This window comes from Nicotiana tomentosiformis, chromosome 2, assembly GCF_000390325.3.
Source record: "Nicotiana tomentosiformis chromosome 2, ASM39032v3, whole genome shotgun sequence".
NCBI classification, from domain to species: domain Eukaryota; kingdom Viridiplantae; phylum Streptophyta; class Magnoliopsida; order Solanales; family Solanaceae; genus Nicotiana; species Nicotiana tomentosiformis.
In genome coordinates, this window is record NC_090813.1 from 112,452,183 (window position 1) to 112,478,749 (window position 26,567).

Genomic DNA, 26,567 nt, shown 5'->3' on the forward strand with positions numbered 1-26,567 from the left:
AGAGAGCTCATCAAGAATTACAACAATCTCCTCAGGAGTCTTCTTCATTAAAGGACCACCAACTACAGTGCTCAGAGTTCGTCGAGAGGAAGGTGTCAGTCCATACCAAAAGTCTTAGAGTTGCATCCATAATTCAATCCCATTATGCTGACACTTATCTCACTATCTCCTTGAATCTTTCCCAAGCCTCAAAAACTATTTCAGTGTCCTTCTGGCAGAAGTTGTGAATTTCTCTTCTGAATTTTACTGTTTTTGCAGCTGAGAAGTATTTGTCAAGGAACGTTTTAGTCATATCTCCCCATGTCCTGATCGACCCAGTTGGTAAGCTACGAAGCAGTGCTTCACGTCGTCCTTTAGTGAAAAGGGGAATGCCCTTAAGTAGATAGCATCTTTTGACACTCCGTTGTACTAGAAGGTGTTCATGATTTCCTCAAAATCCATCAAGTGAGTGTTAGGATCTTCATTTACATTCCCTCTAAAAATACAGTTGTTCTGGATAGTTTAAAGCAAACCTTGCTTCAACTCAAAATTATTCGTTGCTACGAGTGGAGGTCTGACACTGGACAGTCCCTAATTGTAGACTGGTTTGGCATAATCACCCAATGATCTACCCGTCTTAGGTCACATATTTTCGTACAGGTCTTCAACCAAGGGTCGATTTAGATTGAATCTTCGACCCCCATCATCTTCGATAGTCTCATCATCAGCTCTACGGGCTGTCTCAGCTGCTATTCGTGCAACTTCTTCTCTATGTTGTGCTGCCTCTCTTGCAGCTAAATCTATCCTATCGTCACCGTTATTAGTCATGTGTTCTTGGGTTGAATGTTTCCTCAAGAAATTTCCGGTGAGTTCATTCTCTTTCCTCAACTGTCACAGACTCTTTTCTACCTCTGGATTGTATGGAATCAATTCTTTTGAAGAAGATCGAGTCATACACTAGAGAAGTCAACTTGTTATCTGCACCCCAGAGAAAAAACCCGTGAAGAATAAAATAAAATAGGTTCCTGAATTAGCCCCAAAAACTATTTTGAACACTATTGATTGCCAATCCCCGGCAACGGCGCTAAAATTTGACGAACGCAAAACACAATACGAAACTGATGTTCGCTAGCCAAAGATAGTACCGTTTAATTATTGTCTCAACTCGGATTGGATTTAAATAATGCTCAAGTAATTTCTAGCTTAACGCTATTCAAGATGATTAACACTTTGGTCGGAATGATTAATAATTAAAATTAACTATGAAACTAAAACAATTAACAATTGATCACAGAAAGACAAGAGTTGAGCAACACCAAAATATCAATGGGAGAAATAAGGGTCATGACAGGATAAATGCAAGATATGCAAGCATGCGTTAATGCATTAGTGTTCAGGAAAATATCTCTCAAATATTCTCCTAACTTGATTTAATCAACAATTCAACAAGCTCTTTCGATTACTTAAAATAATCACTAAATTAAACCAAACAAAATACTGCAAAGATAATCACCAAATATTCCTCTTTCAATTAAATAAACTGGTGAATAAAATTGCAATCATTTAAAGCTCCATAAACGAATTCAAGAAAAGAACTAGAGTTAAAATCCACAAATATCATTCGAAACACCATATTCCTCAAACCCTAAGGCAAACTACTCCATATTCATGGAAAAATTCATCACAAATAAAATTGATTAATAAGAAAATATGAATTCAATCCAAACTCAGGTGTTGAGTTAAGGAAAGAATGATGAATCATTGTGCTTTGATTCTCTAATGCTCTTCCAATCTTTCGGAGGTCAAAAGTCCCATCAAAAAATGTGTTTCTAGTATATTTATACCAAGTAGAAATGAACTCGGATGAAACTATCCTCTTTGAGCCGAAGTGGAAAAACCTGCAAACTTTTTACACTTCATGCGTCGCACCATGTGTCGCATTAGTGTAATTTACTCAGTTGCAAACTCTTTGAACTCCACTTGTTTGACAGACTTTTGTACTAATGCGTCGTACTATGCCACGCGCCCTATGCCACATTATTGTATTTTTCTGTGAGACCCAAAACCTCCAAGTCTTAGAACTTCTCAAACTTCTAACGAACGTTTATACTAATGCGACGCTTAATGTCACGCCTTATGCAATGCATTAATACATTTTGCTCCAGCCCATGCACTTTCTTCCAACTTTCCGTATGCAACGCCGGTCCACCCCGGATGCGATCCCGATTTAATTATTTGGCTTTTACTTAGACTTCAAAGCTCCAAATTATTCAATTTAGCTCTAAAATATTTTTTTTAACTCGAAATTATTTCATGCAAGGTATAAAATACGTAATAAGTTCAAATCACCATCATTTAAAGCTCGAACACGCGTAAAATACAGTAATTAGAGTGTAAACTACGGGTAGAATACGAGTTTCTAGCTTACCATAAACGGTAAATAGTTTGGACTTAATGGATATAAAGTGATATTTTTCAAAAAATAAAAACTCGTCCCACTGGTAAAGCCAATGGGTCGAATTTTTATTTTTGGGGTTCATCAAGTCCACGTGAGTGATTTTATGTAAAATAGCCCGGGTTAGTCATTTTTGGATCGGCAATCGAAAAATAATTAATGTTTGTAAAGTCATTGAAAAATAACTACTATTTTGTAGAAGCACGGAAAGTTTCAACATAATATGCGGGATTATGTATATAATTTTCCAGCATATTATGTTGTAACTCTAGCACACAGAAAGTTCCAGCATAATATGCGAGATTATGGAGCTCCTGCATATAAACTTTCAGCATATTATGACGGAACTGCAGAACATTATAAAAATCCAGCATATTATGCTGGAAGCTCATATGTAAAAAAAATCGAACTCCAGCATATTATGCTAGAATATTTCCGAATTTTTAAGAGTGGTTTTGTTGAGATTTTATCTTTTCATGAAAAGTGGCTAAATTTCTTTTACTTTTAGAACTTTAGCTAGTTTTTAATTACCAGTTGTAAATATGATTATTTCTGATTTTTTCCTGATTTTATATGTTTTAAATTTTTTGCAACGTCATTAAATATTGTTGGAAATATTACCTTTGTTTAATATAACTTTTTGTGTGAAATGGCAATAGTAATGCGTCTTTTATGTGACAAAAAGAATGATGATTTTCTTATACAATTTTCATTAGTTGGATGACTATATTATAATAATCAACTCGATACATTTAAAAATCACGAAAACTATGTATTTTATAATGTTACAGTTAGAAAATACTGGTAGAGTCCACACTTGTACATTAGTCAACGCAGTGAAGTTTCTAAGTAAATCTAGACATAGATATTTTTAGATTTTCTAAAGCTTATAAAGTAAAATTGACACATTGAAAAATAATGTTAACTCGGCACATATTGTTATAATGTGATGTCTTTCGCGCTAAAGAACGCTGGAGCCACTTATCAGCGGCTCGTAAACAAAATGTTCGAGAAACAAATAGGGAAAACCATGGAAGTTTACATAGATGATATGTTGGTTAAGTATTTAAACGCAGGTGATCATCTTAAACACTCGCAAGAAACCTTTGACATCCTAGGAAAGCACAACATGAAGATTAACCCCGAGAAGTGTGCATTCAGGGTCAACTCCGGTAAGTTCCTGGGATTCCTGGTATCACAAAAGGGGATCGAGGTTAACCCCGACAAAATTAATTAAAGTCATCGAAGACATCCCGGATTACCTATCAAGCGTGAAAGAGGTTCAAAGGTTGATAGGGAGACTAACCGCTTTGAGCAGATTCATTTCCCGGTCTTTGGAAAAATGTCATCATTTATTTTCACTGCTAAAAAAGAAGAACAACTTTGAATGGACTCTGGAATGTCAGCAGGCTTTGAAAGATTTGAAAAAGTATTTGTCAAGTCCTCCATTACTGTAAAAATTGGAGGAAGGCGAATAGCTGATCTACTTAGAGGTCTCGGAGGTAGCGGTAAATGCTAGTCCGTGAGGACGAAAGTACGTAATCTCTTATCTATTATGTTAGTAAAATTTTAATGGGAGTGGAAACTCGCTACCCATATCTGAAAAAATTGGCCTTAGCTCTCGTAGTCGCCACTAGAAATCTTAGGCCTTATTTCCAATGTCATCTGATAGCTGTGGTGACCATTTTTCCCCTGCGGAATATTCTTCATAAACCCGAACCTCAGGTAGGCTGGCCAAGTGGGAAGTCAAAATGAGTAAATTTGACATAGAATATAAACCTAGGACTGCGATTAAGTCACAAGTTTTGGCCGACTTTGTGGCCGATTTCTGGCTGGGACTGTTACCTTTGGCTACCGAAAAAGCAGTGATTGTGTCAGAATCGACATCACGAGTTTGGACCTTGTTCACGGATGGAGATTCCAATGTGAAGGGGTCTGAGCTCGGCATAGTGCAAACCATGCCCTCGGGAGAAACCCTAAGACATGCCATAAGAATAGTTTCTCTGACTAACAATGAAGAGGAGTATGAAGCTTTGATTGCAGGACTCGAGATGGCTCGGGGACTAGACTCCGAGGTCATATAAAATCAAATGCGACTCCCAATTGGTAGTAAACCAGGTCTACGGGATCTTCGTAGCCAAAAAGGAATGCATGCAACAATATATAGTGAAAGTCCTGGCTCTGCTCGCTTGGTTCAAGGAATGGTCAATTACGCATGTCACGCCCCAAACCTGGAGAGGCGTGGCTGGCACCCGGTGCCGTACTGGCCAAAGCGAACCACTCTGTAACTCATTTTTTTTCTTCTGTAACTATCATGGGCCAACATGGCCATAACTCGTAATGTATAACTATAAGTGGGCAACACTGTATCAATAAACTATCGTTCTTAAAACATGAATACATATGGGTTGTTAATGCCTCTAACATACTATACAAAATGAACCTCTGTCTACAAAGCCTCTATGATTATTTGACATCAAATGGGACAGGGTACCGGCCTACCCATAAGTCTTTATCAAAACTCTAACATGATGACTCATAGGCTCGGCTGCACTCCGAATGAGGTGGAGTCTTACCGATCCTTTGCTAAATGCCAATCTCATCTACTATGAGGGCTCGTCAAACTGATTATCTATACCTGCAGGCATGAATACAACATCCCCAACAAAAGGACGTCAGTACGAATAATGTACTGAGTATGTAAGGCATAACTGAAACATAACAATAAGTCCACATTACTTTAAAGACATATAAGAATCAACCTGAATCTCTGAAGTGCCGCCATATATGCATACTTATTATACTTACATATATAATGCTTCTCTTTGAGACTATTTCTATTATCCATATCGTATGATGCATGACTGCCCAACTGATCAGTGGTAACTCGGTGGTAAATGCATGACTGCCCAACCGTCCGTAACTCGGTGGTAAATGTGTAACTGCTCAACCGGCCGTAGCTCGGTGGTAAATGCATGACTGCCCGACCGGCCGTAGCTCGATGGTAAATGAATATACATGACTGCCAACCGGTGATAAATAATGATACTTAACTGCCCAACCGATGGTAACTGCCCGACCGGCCATATCCCGGTGGTAAATGCATGTCTGCCCGACCGGTCGTAGCTCGGTGGTAAATGAATATACATGACTGCCCAATCGGTGGTAAATAATGATACATAATTGCCCAACCGGTGGTAACTGCCTGACCGATCATAGCCCGGTGGTAAATGCATGACTGTCCGACCGTCCGTAGCACGGTGGTAAATGAATATGCATGTATTACTATATTATAGACATTAACATCTCTATCATAATACCTCAATAGGGAACTAGATACATACTTAGACACACTTGAATATCACTTTAAGAGAATGAATAACATAGACATCCTTAACTGCTAAGAGTAGAATCACTTACGGAATATCATTACGTTTACGTATCGTTACTTGGATCATGCCAAAAGAAATAAGGATTAGCCTTAACATACCTGGAGTAGGGGAAAAAATCGTATGATATTCTGAAATATTTGTCTTCTTCTATCTAACAACAATCAGAAACTTTAGTTTTCTTCTCCGTGTCAAAGGGCTAGTCAAGCTATGCATATAGGTAGATGCATTGCTACATGGGGGCTTTACACTAAATTGTAAGAATAAATTTGCAAGGTAATAAGCTTTGAAATAATACAGAAATCAACATAACATCTCATCCCGAAAATAACTTTTGAGACTTCAATCTTCAAGATGCAGATTATGCATGCTGAATGCAACTTTCTGCCACCTTTTCACTCAATGCAAGAGTCATCATATGTATCTCCATGTGGCTGCCACGTGACATTTTGGTCTTTATCCAAAAGACCTTAATTAACCACTGATTAATAATTAACTAGGTAATGTTCCATTACCCAATAATTAATCAATTACCCACATAATTAAGAACTATCTCAAATTACTTAAAATACTATTCACTTTTAACACACTTTATATATACCCTACTATTGTGGTCATGTGGTACCATATAAAATTAATACATACACTATTATTTCATTAAAACATCCGTGTAAAAATATAAATATATTTTCTCAACTTCTAATATTCCTAATCTCATACAAAGAGAAAAAATTTCGTACGTTTAATTCTTAAAATGGTATAAAGATAACCTTCTTTTCTTGTGAGAAAATAATTTCTATCTTTACAATAAAGAAAATCTCATAAACTTTCTCATATTATGTGTATAATTTATCATATTCGAAAATAGTAATAATGATAACTATCCAAAATTATACTTATAAAACTTTTACTAAAATACTCCGCTTAAAAGAAAATACCACATTAACATAATATCTAACGGTATCAATAATATTAAACTTACGGGGTGTAACAACGCACATCCCGAGGGAAGAAAATACATAAGCAGACGCACTAGCCAATCTTGGATCGTCCATGAAAATGAAGGGATCAGACTCCGGTATGGTGGTACAACTTATGCATTCAGTATTGGACGCAGATAGCTATTATGAGGTAAACATGACCAATTTGGTCTGGGACTGGAGAAATGAGATCATTGACTATCTCGAGCATGAAAAATTGCCTGAAGATCCCAAGGCTTCTCGGGCGTTGTGCACTAAAGCAGCTTGATATAGCTTTAAGGGAGGACAATTGTATAGAAGATCTTTCCAAGGCCCGTTGGCCCGATGTTTGGGAGCTTCCGAAGCTAACTATGTTATGCGAGAAGTCCATGAAAGGATCTGCGGAAATCACTCAGGCAAAGATTCCTTAGTGTTAAAATTAATTATGGTAGGATACTATTGGCCCCGAATGGAACAAGACGCCAAGGCTTATGTTCAAAAATGTGATAAATGCCAATGCTACGCACCGTTGGTACATCAACCGGCAAAGCCTCTACACTCACTTTTGTCACCATGGTCGTTCATGAAGTGGGGGATGGATATAGTCGGCCCGTTGTCCCAACCCCCGGTAAGGTAAGATTTCTTTTGATTTTAACTCACTATTTTTCTAAGTGGGTTGAAGTAGATCCTTATCAAAAGATCGGCGAACGCGAAGTGGTAGATTTCTTGTGGGAATATATAATTTACAGATTTGGGATACCAAAAGAGATAACATGTGACAACGGGCCACAATTTATAGGCGCAAAGGTCACAAAATTCCTTGAAGACTTAAAAATCAAAATGATCACATCGTCACCCTATCACCCGAGTGCAAATGGTTAAGCAGAATCAACAAACAAGGTGATTATACAAAATCTCAAAAAGAGATTGGAAGCAGCTAAAGGCAAATGGCCCGAAGAGCTACCAGGAGTACTATGGGAGTATCGAACAATGACCAAATCAAGCACGGGGGAGACTCCTTTCTCTCTTGTGTACGGAGCAGAAACCCCGATCCGCTGGAAGTAGGAGAACCTACCATGAGATATTTTCTGGCGGAGAAAGAAACAAACAATGAAGCAATGTTAGCCAAATTGGAGTTGCTCGACGAACGCAGGGACTTGGCGCATATAAAGATGGCAGCCCAAAAGCAGTGAATGAAAATATATTATAATCGAAGAGCTACCTCTTTTATTTCAAAGTAGGAAACTTGGTTTTAAGGAGAGTAACTCAGAACACCCGGCAACTCAAAGCAGGAAAGCTAGGTCTAACATGGGACAGCCCCTACCGGATATCAGTTGTCATTGGGAAAAGGTCATATGAATTGAAAAATCAAGATAGGGTAAAGTTATCGAGCAACTAGAATGTGGCACACCTCAAAAGATACTATTGCTGATGAGCCTGGCCTATACTGAAAGTATATGCTGCACTTTTTTTTCCTTCGTCCAGTTTTTGTCCCAATTGGGTTTTTCTGGTAAGGTTTTGAACGAGGCAACAACGGAAAGCATACTATGAAGGAAGCTTCGTCAGCAGAAATAAGACCTTTAAATGACAAGGCATGCAAGCAACGAGCCACTACGGAGCGGTTAGATAGTCTTTTGCTCGATAGCAAAGTTCCTAGCGGGAAGTAAAATTTGTCGTCGGGCAAAGATTACCCAACCGTTCACAAGTGCAAGCCACTGGGGGATTGTTAGATAATCTTTGGCTCGATAGCAAAAGTTCCTAAGGGGAAGTGAAGTTTGCTATCAAACTGAAGATTATCTAACCATTCACTAGTGGAATCTTCAAAGGTGCAAAACTTCCAGTGTTCAAATTCACATTCGAACACTAGGGAGAATGATATGAGAATACGACAACAATAACTGTCACATCGACCAGTAACACAAAAACCGGAAACAAAATTGTATCATCGGGATCGGGGACTGCTCGACCATCCCCGTAGAAACGAGTTGTACAAGTTAGCCACAAGTAATGGCAATTTCGTTTTAGCACAACGAATGCTTATGTACTTTTGAAAATGAAAGGAATAAAGTAAAGTCCTTTTGTTTTTATCATGTTTCTTGTCCTATCGATGAATTAATTTTATCATTTGAAAGTTAAACAAGTACTTCGAATGATAGTGCCATAATGAACATGAGACGTTCTCTTCAAGAGCACCGTAAACATAAGAGGTCCCTCTCTTATGAAACCCTCATGTTAAATGGTTTATTTCGAAAGAATTATGTCCGGAATCCAAATACTATAGAGGAAAAACACACACGAAGCCTCGCATATCTCGGCACGGAAAACTTGCGAGAATACTTAAACAAAAAAATGCAAAGAAGACAACTTTCACAACTTGGCCTTTATAATTTTGGCCTTCAACGTCATCCCCTTCCGGTTCTTCTTCAATTCCCGAGAACTCAGAACTAGAACCAGAGGAGTCGGTAATATCAGGTTGGACCGGGAGACCTCTTCGAGCAATTGACTCCAGCTCACAGGCCTTAGCGATCTCGGTATTAAAATCAATGACACTCATTTTGGCCTTTTCCAAAGTTTTTCTCCTCATATTATACATAGAGAACGTTTTTTCAATAATGAGGGAAGTCGCTCGGTGTTGAAGCTTTTCCTTAAGTTGGTCAACCTCGGTCGAAAGATTATTCCTCTCTGGACTAATGGCTTGAAGGCTAACATTGAGGTCACGGATGATGGGGTGAAAAACTTTGTTATGCTTAACAACCCTCTTATGCCTCTCTTCCAACCAGGCATCCTTCTCATCGGCAGCAACAACTTCTTCAGCTTTGGAGTCCAAGGCTGCCTCCAAATTATTCAATCTTTCAGCAGAAGCAGCCTCGCGATCAGATGCAGCAAGAATGACTTTATGGACTTTAACCCACTTGGCCCTAGCCTCTTCGAATTGTACCCGTAGCATGTCAGCTTATTAGCCAAGAGTGACTACCTCTTGTTCGCTTTGTTGCAACTGAGCCTCCAACTCAACGGCCTCAACAGCTTGTGCTTCTAGTTCTGGGAGGCGAGCAATAATTTGGTCTTGCTCGGCCAACAGTTGATCCCGCTCGGAGGTGAGTTCCTCCTTATAAAGAATCAACCTTTGAAGGCCCATTGATCCAAGCCTTCAACTCTTGGTGGTGTCCACCGAGTTGCTGGAATAGTGAAAGAAGAAAAATCAGTAACAACACGCGACAATCTTTAACTAGAAGAAAAGACAAATGATGAACTTACGAGTACGATTCCATAATTCAGGAAAAGATGAAGTCATGGCCGGGATGATGTCCCTGGTAGCAACTATAATGAACCGCTCCATCTACCCACGGTCGTTGTCATCATCTATGTTGGTGAGAAAAGCATGGTGACCACGTTTGCTGAAGTTTATCATTCCCTCACGAAAAATCTTGGGAAATAAAGGTTCATCAGCCGAACCAAGAAGAGTTCTTCCCCCGTCTCCTGGCACAGCCGCTGAAGACAAGCAATAGTCTGCCACACAGAAGGGCTCACATGTGACAAGCAGACTTGGTAACGAAGGCAAAACTCCAAGATAACCGAGTCAAGCCCCACGCTCAATGAGAACATGCTCAAAGTAAAGGGATACGTATAAACATACGTAAAAACCTTCTTAAAGAAAGTTACCCACTCAGCCAGATCAGGAGCAATGATGTTTAAATCTTGACAACCACAATCTTCCTTCACAGCAGGGATGTTGGAAGAACGGATAAAAGAAGGATACACGCCAACAAACCATGTTCGGGGTAGTAGAAGGGTACTTCTCTTCGAAGTCCTTAGTTGTAATGAGCCTTCTAGGAATAATGGTGCTCACCGTGGGAGGAGCATCATCATCAGTACTTCCTTTGTTCTTTGAAGAACTGGAATTTTTGGAAGAAGAAGCCATATTTAATAGAAGGGAACAAAGATATTTTCTGAAAAAGAAGATAAGAGAGAGTTGAAAACAAGTATGGGTTGAGTAAAGAGAGTTTGAAAAAGTTATGAAGTGTAAATGGAGAAGGTTGATGTGTATAAGTAAAAGAATAAGCGGCTAAAATCGTGGCCATAATTACTTCGATAGCCGGCAAAGGTATTGTTGAATCGTGGGATGACGCGTGTTCGGGGCATTAAATGCAAAGAAACGTGCGTCTAATCAACCGTTAGAAACTTTTCAGAGTGGGTCAGAGAATTTTTCGCCAAGAAATGTATCTTTACCAACTTCCTGGTGATACAAGGTTATGCCACCGGAAAGTAGGGGGACTATTTGTATAGGGTAAAATATGTTCATATTAAATGCTCGCATGATAAAGCGACACATGAAGCCAAAGACATAAGACAATCAGGTCCGAAGGCAACAATCTCGTCTGTTACCGAAGAAAATGGTATTCATAAAGGTGAAGTAAATGCCTGCCACCCGGTAGTATTTAATGGAGAATATTCTATAACATTAAGTACTTGGTCCGTTATAAAGAATATGACATTTACTGCCTACCGTTACACATTCTTCAATGGCCCTAATAATTACCATTAAAGAGGGGCTTGATTCTAGGACCTTGTTTCTTAGGTGCAACTATAGATAGTGAGCTCTAGAACCATTGTAAATGACACGAATTTTCTGACAAACTGATACTATATTTTGTTCAAAGCTCAATAATATTTTATCTCCTTGTTTATTAATATTATTATTACTGCCTCCGAAAGCCCTGCTCCCTGAATCAAGATTTCTACTGTCTTATCTCGATTTCAACGCTAAGTATTATATTTTTGTCTAATTTATTTATTATTTTAGGATTAAATTGATTCACTTATATATAAATCACGTATAAATTCAACTGTACCGTTTTACGGGTAAACAATATTTCTCTTTCGGAAATAGGGGAGAATACAACGTGCATGGCTTTACCTCTACTTCAACATCAATACTTATGCTATCGCATTTCACCCTTTTCTATTCCACAAGAATTATGTCCTTGTTTGTAGGTAGTGTACTCCTTGTATTACTATCTTCTAAGAGGTGGCTAGCTCATGATGAAACTCTTAATCTTATACTTTGGCGTCTTTTTGATCATGGTCAATACTTTAACATATTTCTGAATACACGAAAGGAAATGATAAATTAAGAGCGAGAGCTACTTCTTCCAATTAAGTAGTTAGGTACAAGTGAAGTTTGGTGCTATATCAATTTGAATTGTAATGCTCGACTTGATCATTCAATATTTAATCCTCGATCATTCCTCTTTTGAATCCATCTATTTCGGTTAAATAGAGTTTAATAGACCTAAATACCAACATTAAATACCAAATTATTTGATTTATGGTATTAAAATATAGATATACAATGTACAAGTCTAAAATGTACACATATGATCTAGTACATTATTAAAGAAAGAATACACAGTAAATGTTCAGATGTAGATATACGATGTATACATTTGGTTTGATGCATATAATTCGGTGAGAGAAAATTTTCCTTTTAATACAGCGTATGTATATCGAGTACAATCTTTCAATCATTTGCTCGTGTTCAACGTACAGAGAATCAGCAAGGACAATAGTCAATAGTATTTCTTTTTGTTTTTTTTAAAGAAGAAGAACAATACTAGTCAATAGTGAATAGCAATAGACATAAGAAGACACGGGTCGATGGCCCAAATAGCTGACACGTTGCTAAAATTCAAAACGACAAGCGTAGGAGTAATTTCCCCCCAAATTTTAGTACTATTTAATATACCATGTTCCTTCCCCGCAGGCCGCAACTCGTTTCACGCCAAACCAGAATAGAGTGTAATCTCAAAATAAATTCTCGTCAGAGCGGCTTCAAAAATCCCAAATCCTAGGGTTTCAATTACGGCCCATCCAATCAATTTCTCCCTACACTGATTCCTCTCAGTCTCTCTGGTTTTGTATGATTCCGATCTTTATTTGGAGCTCCATCGGCGAATTGAGCTTAACTCTGCATCTTAAGCTTCGGATCTTCGCCAATTGCAATGTCGGCATTGTCCAATGGCTCTCCTTCAACTCCCCAATCTCAACTTTCCAGTGATCATCCAGTAAAGTTCTTATTCCCATTATTGCTCCATTGTTTATTCAATTGCGTTTTAATTGAATTGGGAATAGGATTGATGATTCTTTGTTTTGTTTAAAATTATATTGGGGATGAGGTCGGAGCTTTGAGTATTGATTTTATTGCTTCTATGGAGCGAGTGATCAGCCTTCATTGTTTTTCTTGGAGCTCATTCAAGGCCGAGGGTTAATGCTTTTTGTGAAATTACGGTATAAAACTATGTTGTAGGTTTCTTTGTAAAGATTTTCCAGCTATGCCCTTTATCATTCGCTTCAGTGTTTGGTATGCTACCGTATATGGTGATACATTATGGATTTCGCGTCTAATTTGTGTTTTTGTCGTTTGGTTGATGGCACATTGACTCAAGTGTAAGGGATGGTTTGCATCTTCCCAGACAGGGACTGCAACAGCCTTCGGGCAGCCAGTTGATGATTGACCTCAGTGCAGCAAACAGTAACAAATTTAAAGTAAAAATGGGAAATTTTGCAGAACTTAAGGGATCAAATGAAGAATAATCATTGAGCAGGCACCATTACTTCCTTGAATGAGAATCCAGTCATGGCACCAGATTAAAATGGAGAAGGGAATCCCTAACCTCCTAATCAACTAACCGCTATGGGAAGGAGTGGCTAACACTGGAAAACTAACTGTGGACTGATATTCCCTTATTAACCTGACTGATTTGAGTTGTTTCCAGTTGACTTGTAGGATAATATGTTAAATTACATTGGAACCGATAGTAGGATTGTGGTAGTTAACTCAGGATTTTCAATGTGCTGAATGGTCATCAAGGGAAGCATGGTACTCTCTTGTCTAAGTGCAACTATCTTCTTGTTCTCCTTTGGAAAGAAGATCTTCTTTTTCTTCTCTTTCTAGTTGGTCTTTCATTTTGTTTTATTCCATAGAGTATGATGATCTATCCCATCTCTTAATTGGACCTATTTTTATTGGAATGACCCTTTGTTCCAAATTACGAGACGGTGTTTAAAAATTGTCTGTTTGAGTTGTCTTAATGATGGTGTTGGAATAGTTGAGGTGTCCACAAGACACCACTGCTATAAAAGAGATGACAGTGTTGGAAGTTGGGTGTGGTGTAGATTCTTGGTCTCTTAGTCTTTGGGGTTTCACATATTATGATTTAAGACCACATCCGTTGACAATTTATGTGTAAAACCATAGTTTTCTGTTCATACTATCTTTAATTTTCATAGGGTTATTTCTTTCCCCAAGTCTTATTCCACAAGATCTTCTTAAAATTATTTTCTTGTTCTCAAATCCTTTTGCTTATGCATTATGCCGGCGGCGTGCAGTTTTGACTTTAGGACAGGAAAACTATTTGTCTTAATATTTTTCTTCCATGTTTGTCATTTTCTAGCCACCCTTAGTTCTATAGTCATATTTCCATTTGTGACTATTGTATCATAAAATGCTATACTGCTCTGGACAGAATGATGCACCAGAAGGAACACCTGTAGAAACTGATGAAGTATTATCAGTTATTGAATCTTTGAAACAAAGAGCTGCTTCTAGACGTGCTGATTATGTTAAGGTGTGTTTTCTCTATTGTACTTTTGCTCCCACTTTCCCCATTTCTTGGTTGTGTATCTCGATCAAAGTACTTATACAATGTTTTAACAACCAATGGAGCTGTACTGTTCTCCTTTCAGAAAAGGGCAGAAGAAAATGCACAAAAGTTGGATGATGTGACAAAAAATCTTTTTAAGTTGTCAACAGAGAGAAGAAATCTTATAGTTCATGGTGCAGATATAAGTGTTGATCTTTTATCTAAGAGGAAGCAGGATGCAATTGATATGCAAAATGGGATTCAAACCAATAATGGGGATAGTGATAGCAATGGTTCTGAAGATGATGGATATGCCTCTTCTGCAATTCTTCTAGGATCTAGTATTGCTGTCAAAGATGCCGTGCATCCCATAAAACTTCCTGAAGTGAAAAGACTACCTCCATATACTACATGGATATTTTTGGATAGGTGTGTTAAATTGCCTTAGTAGATAAGTCGTATGGTATTCAAGTTTGATTTGTGCCTCTTCTTTTCCTTATCTACCCATTTTTAGCTTGCTTCATATACATAAGGTTCTTCCATCACTTTGCATATGGCATGCCCTGGAACCTCATAAATGTCTAACCACTTGTTTCCTTGATCATCTTCAAATTGCAATTGGTCAATTGTTTCCTTTACAAACTACAGTATTAGGTGTTAACAGTTGCATCCAATGATACAATGGATGTATTGACAGCAACATTGAATCACCTATCCTCACCCTTTATAAATGCTTAGTTCTTAACGTCTTGTATTGATTACCATTGAACTTTACTGCCATCTGCTTCTAGACTTTCTTTTGTACAGTTAATTATCCTATAGGCTCTTGATGTTATAATTATTATTATTGTTATTATTATTAATATTATTTTTTGCGTTATGGGATTTCGTTTGATGCCTGTTCTCATAAGGAGATGGGATTGATCTACTTGATCAGTAAGACAATGGCATTTAAGTGGTTTTAGTATCAAATGGTTTTCCTCCTGGGTGGGAATGACTTTGATCATGTTATTGTCTTTTGACTTTAAGTTTCCAACAACATGTAACAGCATGATTCTAATACTTGTAACAGTCCGAGATTTATTCATTCTTCTTCATGGTTATTTTTTTCTTCTATTTTTACTTAAATTTTTTCCTTACATATGGAGATAGGGAAAGGAAAGAAGGCAGTGAGAATCAAACCCACACCTATTGCGTGGAATATGCCCACTGATATCACATAGACTCTAAGCTGGTGGTCTTGCTATTTTAAAACTGTTTGATCATACTTTGAGTGGTGCAGAAATCAGAGGATGACCGAGGATCAATCAGTGGTTGGTCGTAGAAGAATTTATTATGACCAAAATGGTGGAGAAGCTCTAATTTGCAGTGACAGTGAGGAAGAACTACTTGACGATGAAGAAGAAAAAAGGGAGTTTGTGGAGTCTGAAGATTTTATGCTGCGGTTGGTATAATTAACCTACAAGAAATACTGGATTCAATTGTCTCCTCCTGTAATTTTTCTTTTTCTGCTGTAGTTGAATTTAGGAAAGTCATCTCAGAGAATGTTCTTTCCACATGAAACTATGGGGTCATGTTTCGTAGAGCAGCAAAACTCTTTTGGTCCATTGCTGGATCATAAGCACATTACCACATGACAACCAGATCAATATTTTCTTGGGGTCTAGTTCAGTATTTGGATAGATAATATGCCTGATATGTTGCAGTAGTTATACATACATACATACATATATATATACATATATACATATATATACATATATACATATATATATATATATGTAATATGTTGCATATATGTTGTTCTTGTCTTTCTTTAATAGTAGTGCTGCCTTATTATTTGCATACAACTATGAGTTCACTGCCACTTTTCAGATCTTACACTATCTAACTGTAGTATAGATTATTGTTCTGTTGATGTTGAATACAGATCTCTTCTGTTAGTCCTTTCTCTTAACTACTGTGCCATTCATCTTCTTGATCACTTAATATGATGAAGCAGTTTCTTAAAAACTGAATTTCTTTCACAAAGATCCCCTTTGAAACTCATTCCATGAGGTTTCTACTTGCAGACATATGAAAGATGTTTAAATTTTTAATATCAAGGGTGTAGAAAGTAATACGGAATCGGTTCACAAGGTATTGAGGTTGGAGCATGGCATATAAGATTTTCACTATGGTCTGCTATTTGTGGCTAGACTGTTTGCTAATGTAGAACTTTTTCTGGCACTTTATATTTGTGCGATCTACTCCAATTATGTGGCTTGATGTATCTTTGTTTGCTTATTTGCAGTATGGCTATCAAACAAGTTGGCTTGTCTGACAGAGTGTTAGATTTGCTAGGGCAGTGCTTGTCTAGAAAACCCAATGAAGTCAAGGTACGTCCTTGGTTTAGAGAATTATTAGACTTTGTTTTTAAGCATTCATTATCTAATAAAAGCTGGTGATAGTGCGAACTCTTGTCCAGCTGTTTCCCATTTGGTTTTTGCTCGCTTTGCTGAGATAAACCACCATAAAACATCTTACACAGGCAAGATATGAAGATCTTGTGAAGGAAGAAAATGCATGCACTTCAAGGAATGAGAACTTCGAAGGCACTCTAAATTTATTTCTTGACAAAGCTCTTGATGTTGCTCTGGATTCTTTTGACAACCTATTTTGTCGTCGGTGCCTTGTATGTATCTATCGGTGGTTCCTCCTTGACTTCTTGTCTTCCATTTAGTATTTCATATTATTTGTTTGTCTGCCTGGTTTTCTGCTTCATACTAATTCCTTCTGAATACAGTTCTCTTACTTTTGTCTTGTTTTGCCCTCACTTGCAGGTTTTTGATTGTAGATTACATGGATGTTCACAGGATCTGATTTTTGCAGTACGTGAATGGTCATTTAACCAATTTCTTTCATAGCTTAGAACTTTGTGCAGTAGACATGGATGCTTACAGTGTCTTTTACTCCTTAATTCATTAGGCCGAAAAACAATTACCATGGTACTCTCTCGACATGGATATGGAGCCCTGTGGCCCAAATTGCTGTCATCTGGTATCTGGATCTTCTTTTATATAATTTCTGACATCAATTTTTGGCCTGACGTGAATTTTTTGTTTATGAACAAGTATCATTTCTTAATGTGGTCTGTGCTTGTTTCTGATCCTGATGTGGCAACAGTACCTACTAACCTTGTGAGCTCTTTTATTCATCTCAGGCCATGAAGAAGGAAAGAAAAGCTGGATTTACCTCCTCTCAGCTTGCCAATCATGGAGAAAACCCTGTCCGATCATCTGAAGTTGCTAATATTCATGTGCCAGGTAGAAAGCATCTGTCAAGGAGATCAAAGTTTTGCCAAAGCGAAAGTGCTTCATCGAATGCAAAGAACATCTCTGAAAGCAGTGATTCAGAGATTAAGCCGTTAAGTAACATCTCTTCTGTTCAGCATTCTGCTTCTCCATCTAACAAAAAATCTGATATTAAAGTGGGGAGCAACAAAAGGAACAACAAGAGAATAGCTGAACATGGTGTAGTTGCCATTAAGAAGCGACAGAAGAAAATGATAGCTGCGGAGTCTGGCTCTGTAGCTTCTGGAAGTCTAGCGTCTAAAGACTTGAATCCCAGCTCTAATTCAGGTAAGGATGTCGAAGATGTTAGTTTATCTTCACAAAAAGCACCATCTCATAGTGATAGAAGGTCTAGGAGTAAAGACTCTCCAGTATTGGGTAGTAAAGATTCTTTGCAAGGTGAGGGTTTCAGTTGCCAATATAAAGACGCTACCAGTGAAGAACGTGGGATGAATTGTGACGACACATTGAGGAAAAATGAGTTTGTGGATGAGAATAACTGCAAACAAGAAATAGATGGTGACATATCTTGGAGACCACTTGAAAAGACTCTCTTTGAGAAAGGTGTGGAAATGTTTGGCAGGAGCAGGTCAGTTAACTTCAAGTTACTCTTCGCAATCATGTCTACTCTTGCTCTTGTTAGTTCTTTGGCTTGCATATACTTAGTTTCTCAACATTGTCTCTTGTGTAATATCTTCTTAAATTATTCTCTTGAATACTGCCTAACTTTTGTCTATAAAGAAACTCTTGTGCTAGCTTTTTAATCAAATGCCTTCATGCTAAGCAAACTAGAACCTGCATAATGAAAATATCAAGCGGACTTTTCTCATTTGATCTGGTCGTGTGCTTTCAATTCTTGTTTCACTTGTCAATACTCCTCCTAGTGGAGTGAATATGCTAGACTTTTGTTTGCTTAATGCGATAGATTGGTTCTTCGATGGTTAATACAAAAACCATTTGCACTCTGCGTTCACTGTTCATCATGCAAGTTCACCCGGTCTACTTGATTTCTTGTCAATTCATTATCTTGACCATTTTGTGGGTGCCTAAGTCTAGTTGTTTATTAAGATATTGAATCACTGCAGATAAAGTTATTGCCTTACTATAGTATTTTTCAAGCCTCAAATGAAGAAATGAGTACACATTCTAGAGTTGGATCTGTGCAGGAAAGAAGACGTCTCTGCTAGGATACTATTGAAAAAGTCATTATTCCTGCTCTAACGTCACCTCACTTACAACTAGCATTTTGCTTTTTATCTTGGATTTGTATTCATAATGACCCATAAAGTGGCAACTTCACTAGCTGAAAGTTAACCCTAGTTTAAGCTGATTGGTCTAGTTTTCATGACATGAGTTGAGTCAAATATAAGAGCATTGGGGACTAGGAGAAGCCACTCTAAGTTGTTCATCTAACGCAGCAACCTACTATATGAACCCCTCTTCCTTCTTAGTCTTTTAATTTGTAATGTCTATTGCATATTGAAAGTTCTTTCTCCTTTTTCTCCCTTCACTTTAGTGATTCTTAACATGACTTGAGCATGTTATTTGTCATACAGCTGTATGATTGCTCGAAATATGATGAATGGTTTGAAAACTTGTTGGGAGGTGTTCCAGTACATGAACAATTCCGAGAATAAGCTATCAGGATTAGGTGATGGGGTGAATGGAATGCTTGACGGCTCTTCCAAGGGTGATGGCCATACAATCATGGTCAGTATATTTGACCTTGTTCATCAGCATGTTGCTTTGTGTTCTTGTTGAATAGTAGTAATATTATTATCTCCACTTTGGTTGATCCTATTCCGAATTCAACTTCAGGGTAATCAAGCACGGAGAAGATCCAGATTTTTACGTAGAAGAGGTAAAGTTCGTCGCTCAAAATACACGTGGAAGTCAGCTGGATACCATGCAACTAGGAAATGGATCTCTGAGAGGAAAGATAAGCCTTGTCGGCAGTATAATCCATGTAATTGTCAAGCACCTTGTGGAAAGGAGTGCCCCTGCATCGTAAACGGAACCTGCTGTGAAAAATACTGTGGGTAAGCCAGCATTCTTCTCTACAAAGTTCAGTGAGAGAATACTTTAGGACCTGGACTATAAATGTCCTTTTACAGTGCACAATGCTTTACCAATTTTATTGCCTTCTGTGGTTTGTCTGCTATTTTCTTTTGCTGTCTCTTAAACATTTTTTTGATCACAGATTTTGTGCCTATTAATTAGTTCTGTTTTGACACTTTGTCAATCTTATGTTCTAGATGCCAAAAGAGTTGCAAGAATAAATTCCGTGGTTGTCATTGTGCCAAAAGTCAGTGTAGAAGCAGGCAATGCCCTTGCTTTGCTGCAGACAGGGAATGTGATCCTGATGTTTGTCGAAATTGTTGGATCAGGTGAGCTCCTGGTAGTGCTATGGAATTATTTTCTGTTTTTCTCTAGTTTTACAGAAGTATTTCTAGTGCCCACTGCCCATGTTATTGTTGTATCTCGTGTTACTGGAAGTTGCTAATTTCCACACATGTAGTGTTTTTAAGTTCTCGTATCGTCCCTCCAAATTCTCAATCATCTTTATCCAAAGCCTAATCTTAGTTTTTCAGTTTGCATGTGTCAACTTAAGCACTTAGAGTGTTTGTTTGGTTCACAGACTAGTTATGCAGAGATTATAATATATGGATTATTATGTGGTGAATCATTATGAAGGGCTTGATATGTGGTGCATAATTATGAAGGGACTGTTATGCTGTGAATAGCAATATGGATTATTGTTAGCTTGTTATGCAAGATTATCTGTTTTAAGGGTATTTTATCAATAGATATTCTTATTAATGTGCAGTTAATATATGTGGTCTTATTCTAAATTCTTTAGAAGTACAACTATGCCTCTATCCAAGCAGTTGGATTTGGCAATATGAATCCTCGCTTACCATACTGCTCCATTTAAGCTCATCTTAGACTATTGTAAAGTCTATCCTGATATAAAATAATACGTGGATTCTTGGAGAATTTAATACCTTAAACCAGAGGCTGCATTGGTTATGCAGCATTTTATACCAGAAAATAATTTATATTAAATTTCAGAGATTACATTAGTAATCCTACTTTTGTGTTGCAAATCAAACATTGTATTAGTCATGCAAAATTTTATGCCAGGATTATTTTCCATTGTGCGACCAACCAACTGGCCCCTAAAAGTTTAAGCTATTACTACAAAATCACTGTGTTATCTTCATTATTCTACCATACTTATAGCCTATTCGGCCAAGTTTTTTTTTGGGCCAAAAGTGCTTTTGGCCAAAAATTGAGGTGTTTGGCCAAGCTTTTAGAAGGAAAAAAAATGCTTTTGAGGAGAAGCAGAAGTAGATTTTGAGAAGCAGAAAAATGTAGCTTCTTTCCAAAAGCACTTTTCTGAGAAGCACTTTTGAGAAAAATACACTTAGAAACAGTTTTCAAAAGTTTGGCCAAACACTAATTACTGCTCAAAAGTGCTTTTCAAATTAATTAGCCAAACACAAACCGATTCTCACCAAAAGTACTTTTTTGAAAAGCACTTCTCAAAATAAGCAGATTTTAGAAGCTTGGCCAAACATGCTATTAACCAAACCGTCTTTGTAACAATTGTGTAGCTTTTTCTCTCCCTAAATTGGACAATGTTTTTTTTTTTGACAAGGTAAATGAACAACCTTATTGATAATTATTAATTGCTGAGCAAGTGACAACTGACTAACAGCCCTTCCAGGCTTGAATGAACATCAGCTTCAATTTATCTTTCATAATGAGCTAATTTATTCATTTTAATATCCTTCATCTTCTGTTGCAAAAAAATCATATGCCATGTTATTTGGCTCTTGCAGTTGTGGTGATGGGTCTCTAGGTATTCCTTCACAAAGAGGTGACAATTATGAATGCAAGAACATGAAGCTTCTTCTCAAACAACAACAAAGGGTAATTATCTCTATTTATTTATACATTTAATTATTTGTGAGGATAATTGTTAGTTCTCGTTGAAGTTGGTGGTTGCCACGAAGCCAAGTGATTGTTATTTGTTCCTCCTTTCTCTGTTCTCCAAGTTTAATTAGAGGGAGAAATTTTGAATTTGGCATTACCAATTCTAGATTTTGGGCATTGACCAATCTTTTCAGTAGATACCTTTACTTCATGTCACAGATTATGTTTAACTCTAATGTGTTCTTAAATTATACGAAAATTGTCTCGCTATTTTTTGTTTTCATCATTCTTTTGGTTAGATTGTTGAGTCATGTCTTCTTTGTAGGATACTTACTGTCTCGTTCTTAGTTCATATGCCACTTTTTACTTGTTCTCGTAGTACCTTTCTATAATGTTCAATTCTATTGAAATTTGGTAATTTGCTGAATTCGCCCCCTTGTTTACTATAGTCTATCTTATCCTGCTGATACTTTACAGCTGTCAATGTGATCACAAATTTCATGTAATGTTTAAGAAGATCAGTGAAGAAATTGGACCTTAGAACTAATTCAACCCCAAAAGTTAGTTCATGAACTCACCCAGTGTAAGCCATTGCTTCGTCGCATAAAGTGATAAAGAGATGCGATGCAAGAGGTTAGCGCATCATGGATGGAGCCATGCGTTTCAAAGAAGTGTGTCTTCAAACAATGACATGCTAAGTGATCCCACAAGCATTTGATTCTTTGAATTTCATCTTTGAAGAGCTGGATTGATATCGGCATTATTGTGTATAAGATGTTGAATTAGTTAATTTAATTGCAATTTGATTATTATTGTCATATCCTGGTCTAGACATTTGGAGCATGGACAACATAATATGATAGCCGAACATTAGGTAAACCAAGAATATGGATGAGTTTGGCTCAGATACCATGCGAAGAAAATGAACCTTTGAACCTTACTCAATGTCAAAAGTTAGCTCATGAGGTGAAGATTGTCTAACACCATAAAATGAGACCACCTATACCCTTAATCACTGTAGGACATTTTAGCAAAGAGAAAATGGAGATATGCTGAGATCACTTTTATGGATCAAACTTAATGTGAAGATTTGCTTATACGTTTAGTACATTTTTCATGCTTCTGGCAGTATCTTAATTGTGGATTTCATTGTGAGACATTGTAATGAATAAAGTTGAAAAAGATCTAACTGAGGGTCTTGTGAGGTTTAAAAAAGGTGCTCCATTTTTCTTTTTTCACCCTTTCCGTGCATGTATCTGCTTTAGAACTGCTCTAGTGTAAGAATGAAGGTCGTCAAATTCCAGCTGTTGGCTAATCCTAAAACCTTACATTAATCTGCAGGTTCTTCTTGGAAGATCTGATGTGTCTGGCTGGGGAGCTTTCTTGAAGGTAATGTCTAAGAACAGTGTTATGCTTTTTCTCTGTATATCTGCAGATCCTTGTTATTTTTGTGCTCATGTTTAGCATTAACAGAATAGTGTTGGAAAGCACGAATACCTTGGGGAGTATACTGGTGAAATAATCTCACACCATGAAGCTGATAAGCGTGGAAAGATCTATGATCGTGAAAATTCTTCGTTTCTCTTCAATTTGAATAATCAGGCATGCGAAATGACTTGCCCTCCGTACTCGTTAAGTTATTCCTTAGAGTTAGGGCCTCAACTGTGGTCTTACGTGAATCACTTGTCTTGTTCATATGCAGTTTGTGCTTGATGCTCATCGGAAAGGTGATAAGTTGAAGTTTGCTAACCATTCTCCTGATCCAAATTGCTATGCCAAGGTAATTGCTGAAATTTGCATAGGCATTTCCAGGACAGGTTTGCCTATGGTAAACGCAATAATGCTCAGATAACTCTTTGACAGGTCATTATGGTGGCTGGAGATCACAGAGTTGGTATATTTGCCAAAGAAAGAATGTCTGCAGGAGAGGAACTCTTCTATGATTATCATTATGCGCCTGATAGAGCACCTGCCTGGGCAAGAAAGCCCGAGGCATCTGGTTCTAAGAAAGAGTATGCTGCTCCTTCAAGCGGCCGTGCTAAGAAGCATACATAATGAGTTTTGATTTACTGATTGATTGGTTCATTCTTTTTGCAACATAATATCATCTACATTGACCATCTGATTGACTTGTGATCATTTCGTTGGCGTAGACTGGAGAGACGCATTGCCATCTCCAGGATTATTGATCAGATTCTGTTTTTTTCTTTGGCTAGGCTGCTTTCAGCGCCAAGTGTAATCTTTGAGCGGGAATATAATTACAGTCTTACTGATCTCAACTTAATGGTTTTCATGTAAAATAGCACAAAGTTGTAGACATGTGGAACTCATTTCTGGGAGCAAATAGAGGTCATGACATGAATTTCTTGCTGATATTTCTGCTGCCATAGCATTTTACTCGCATTTCTTGGTTTTGGTCAAACTCATGTAAACTTTGTTGAAGTCGATGCTGGCCTCATGTCTCACCGGTAGCCTAACAGCTTCTACGTGTTTGCCTGAGTGAATTGTCAAATGCTGTTCTGTGTTTGAAGCGAGACTTGGCTGAATTTCGTGTATGCAATCGGGAGATTTTTAGCATTGACTTAGCTGTTTATATAGGTTTACCGAACTATTCGTTGTACAGAAAGAGGGCGCCGTTTCATTTGAAACACTGACGAAAAATAATTGCCCTTTTTTATTAAGCCAACAAAATTAAGCTGTGTCCCACCACCACGTGAAAAGAAAACCCCACTAGAACTTACTCCTATAAAGAAGTGCCAATATTATTGGGTAGCACTAGCACGATTCAAGTGCCGACTTTAATTAGGGACTCAAAATTTACTAACTAAAATTGTTACATTTGTTATGAAAATAATTATATTGTGGATATTCATTTATTATTCCGCTATAGATAATCTTCCTGAAGAAGGTTATCCATTTAGTACTCTGTTAAAATTTATCTACAAGCAGCTGATGCAGGCAGGTTGCAAGCAGCTCAATGAAATGATTTGCAACAGCTTCTTATTAAACATGCAGGTTGCAAGCAGCTCATGCAGACATCTTACAAGCAACTAAAGAAAAGCCTTGCAGCTGCTTCCTTTATTCTATAAATAGAGGAGTTTTCAGTTCATTATGTACATAAGTTTGAAGTTTGAATAATATATCAGTTTCTCTCTATACTTGTCTTTACTTTACTGTCTTTATTTTATAACACGTTATCAACACGAGACTCTGCCATCTCGAGAAAATACTTTGAAAGTATCAGAGGTACGAACTTTCTTTTTCTAAATAATGTCAAATCTTTCTAAACTTGAGTTTGTAGCCCTGGATATATCGGGCAAAAGCTACATGTCTTGGGTGCTTGATGCTGAAATTCATCTTGATGCTATGGGTCTGGCAGACACCATCAAAGATAAAAATCAGGCATCAAACCAAGACCGTGCCAAAGCAATGATATTCCTACGCCATCACCTTGATGAGGGCCTGAAAATGGAATATCTTACTGTTAAAGATCCAGTTATACTGTGGAATAATTTGAAAGATAGATATGACCACCTGAAAATGGTCGTTCTTCCACAGGCACGTTATGATTGGACTCATCTAAGGATACAAGATTTTAAATCTATCAGTGAGTATAATTCTGCTATGTTCAGAATTATTTTTCAATTGAAACTATGTGGTGACAATATTACTGATCATGATATGTTGGAGAAAATTTTTACCACTTTTTATGCCTCGAATATGCTCCTGCAGCAGCAATATCGAGAGATGGGATTCAAAAAGTATTCTGAACTTATCTCACATCTTCTTGTAGCCGAGCAACATAATGGGCTATTAATGAAAAACCATGAAAGCCGACCTACTGGTTCTTGTCCATTCCCTGAAGTGAATGAGACGAACTTTCACCAAGCTAAGCGTAGAAGAGGACGTGGCCCCAGTCGTGGTCATGGCCGTTGTCGGGGAGGAAACTCTAATCGTGGTAATAACAATGCACCAAAGAACCCTCATCACCACCAGCAGTGGAAAAGGAAGGAGCAAAAGCATGAAGCGGTGCAAACAACAAAGCTAGAAAATGCATGCTATAGATGTGGAGGAAAAGGGCATTGGTCAGGTACATGTCGTACGCCAAAGCACCTGGTTGAGCTGTATCAAGCCTCCCTGAAGAAGACGGAGAAAAATGCTGAAGCAAATTTTATTTCTGAAGATAATTTAGACTTCATGCATTTGGATGTAGCTGATTATTTTACACTCCCGGAAAGAGAAACAAGTCATGTGATCGGTAGTGAATCTGTAGAAATGTAAATATTTTAATTTTTATTGTTTGTAGTAGATAGTATGGTTATGTAATTGTTATACATAAATAAAAGTTATGCTTTGAAAATAATGTTTACTATCATATTTATTTTGTTTATGTCATTTTGAAGAATATGGATCATCCTCAAATTATGTTTGGATCAAAGATCAATCACGAAGATATTTGTGTAATTGATAGTGGAACAACTCATGCCATATTCAAAGATCAGAAATACTTTTCTTATTTGCATAAGGAAAAAGCAAATATTTCAACAATTTCTGGTAATATAAGTTTGATTGAAGGCTCCGGAAGAGCTACTGTATTTCTGTCTAAGGGAACAAAACCTATTATCGATAATGCATTGTTCTCCTCCAAGTCCCGAAGAAACTTGTTGAGTTTTATAGATATCCGCCGAAATGTGTATCATGTTGAGACAATAGATGAAATGAACGTGGAATATCTTTGTATTACAAAGAATATTTCTAGCCAGAAATGCATTGTAGAAAATTTACCAACTTTATCTTCTGGCTTATACTATTCAAAGATTAGTACAGTTGAAGCACATTCTATCGTAAACCAGAAGTTTACTGATTCAAATACT

General features: G+C 37.4%; 1 protein-coding gene across 1 annotated transcript; it reads left to right on the top strand.

The window, feature by feature from the left end:
* Positions 1 to 12,494: 12,494 nt before the first annotated feature.
* On the top strand, positions 12,495 to 24,066 carry LOC104112707 (histone-lysine N-methyltransferase CLF-like). Its single transcript, XM_009622705.4, has 17 exons — positions 12,495 to 12,844; positions 14,306 to 14,407; positions 14,526 to 14,851; positions 15,705 to 15,866; positions 16,716 to 16,800; positions 16,953 to 17,096; positions 17,245 to 17,292; positions 17,390 to 17,461; positions 17,625 to 18,343; positions 19,311 to 19,464; positions 19,573 to 19,793; positions 20,010 to 20,141; positions 21,600 to 21,690; positions 23,035 to 23,082; positions 23,167 to 23,295; positions 23,396 to 23,473; positions 23,557 to 24,066. Exons 1-17 carry the CDS (start codon positions 12,782 to 12,784, stop codon positions 23,746 to 23,748), a joined length of 2,766 nt encoding a protein of 921 aa, XP_009621000.1. The 5' UTR covers positions 12,495 to 12,781; the 3' UTR covers positions 23,749 to 24,066.
* The last annotated feature ends 2,501 nt before the right edge of the window (positions 24,067 to 26,567 follow it).

Bases quoted from the DNA above. Each gene is read 5' to 3' on its own strand.
- LOC104112707 (XM_009622705.4), top strand. From the start codon at position 12,782: ATGTCGGCATTGTCCAATGGCTCTCCTTCAACTCCCCAATCTCAACTT. The intron at 17,097-17,244 runs GTATGTATCTAT...CCTCACTTGCAG, and splicing joins TATTTTGTCGTCGGTGCCTT to GTTTTTGATTGTAGATTACA. The intron at 23,083-23,166 runs GTAATGTCTAAG...TAGCATTAACAG, and splicing joins GCTGGGGAGCTTTCTTGAAG to AATAGTGTTGGAAAGCACGA.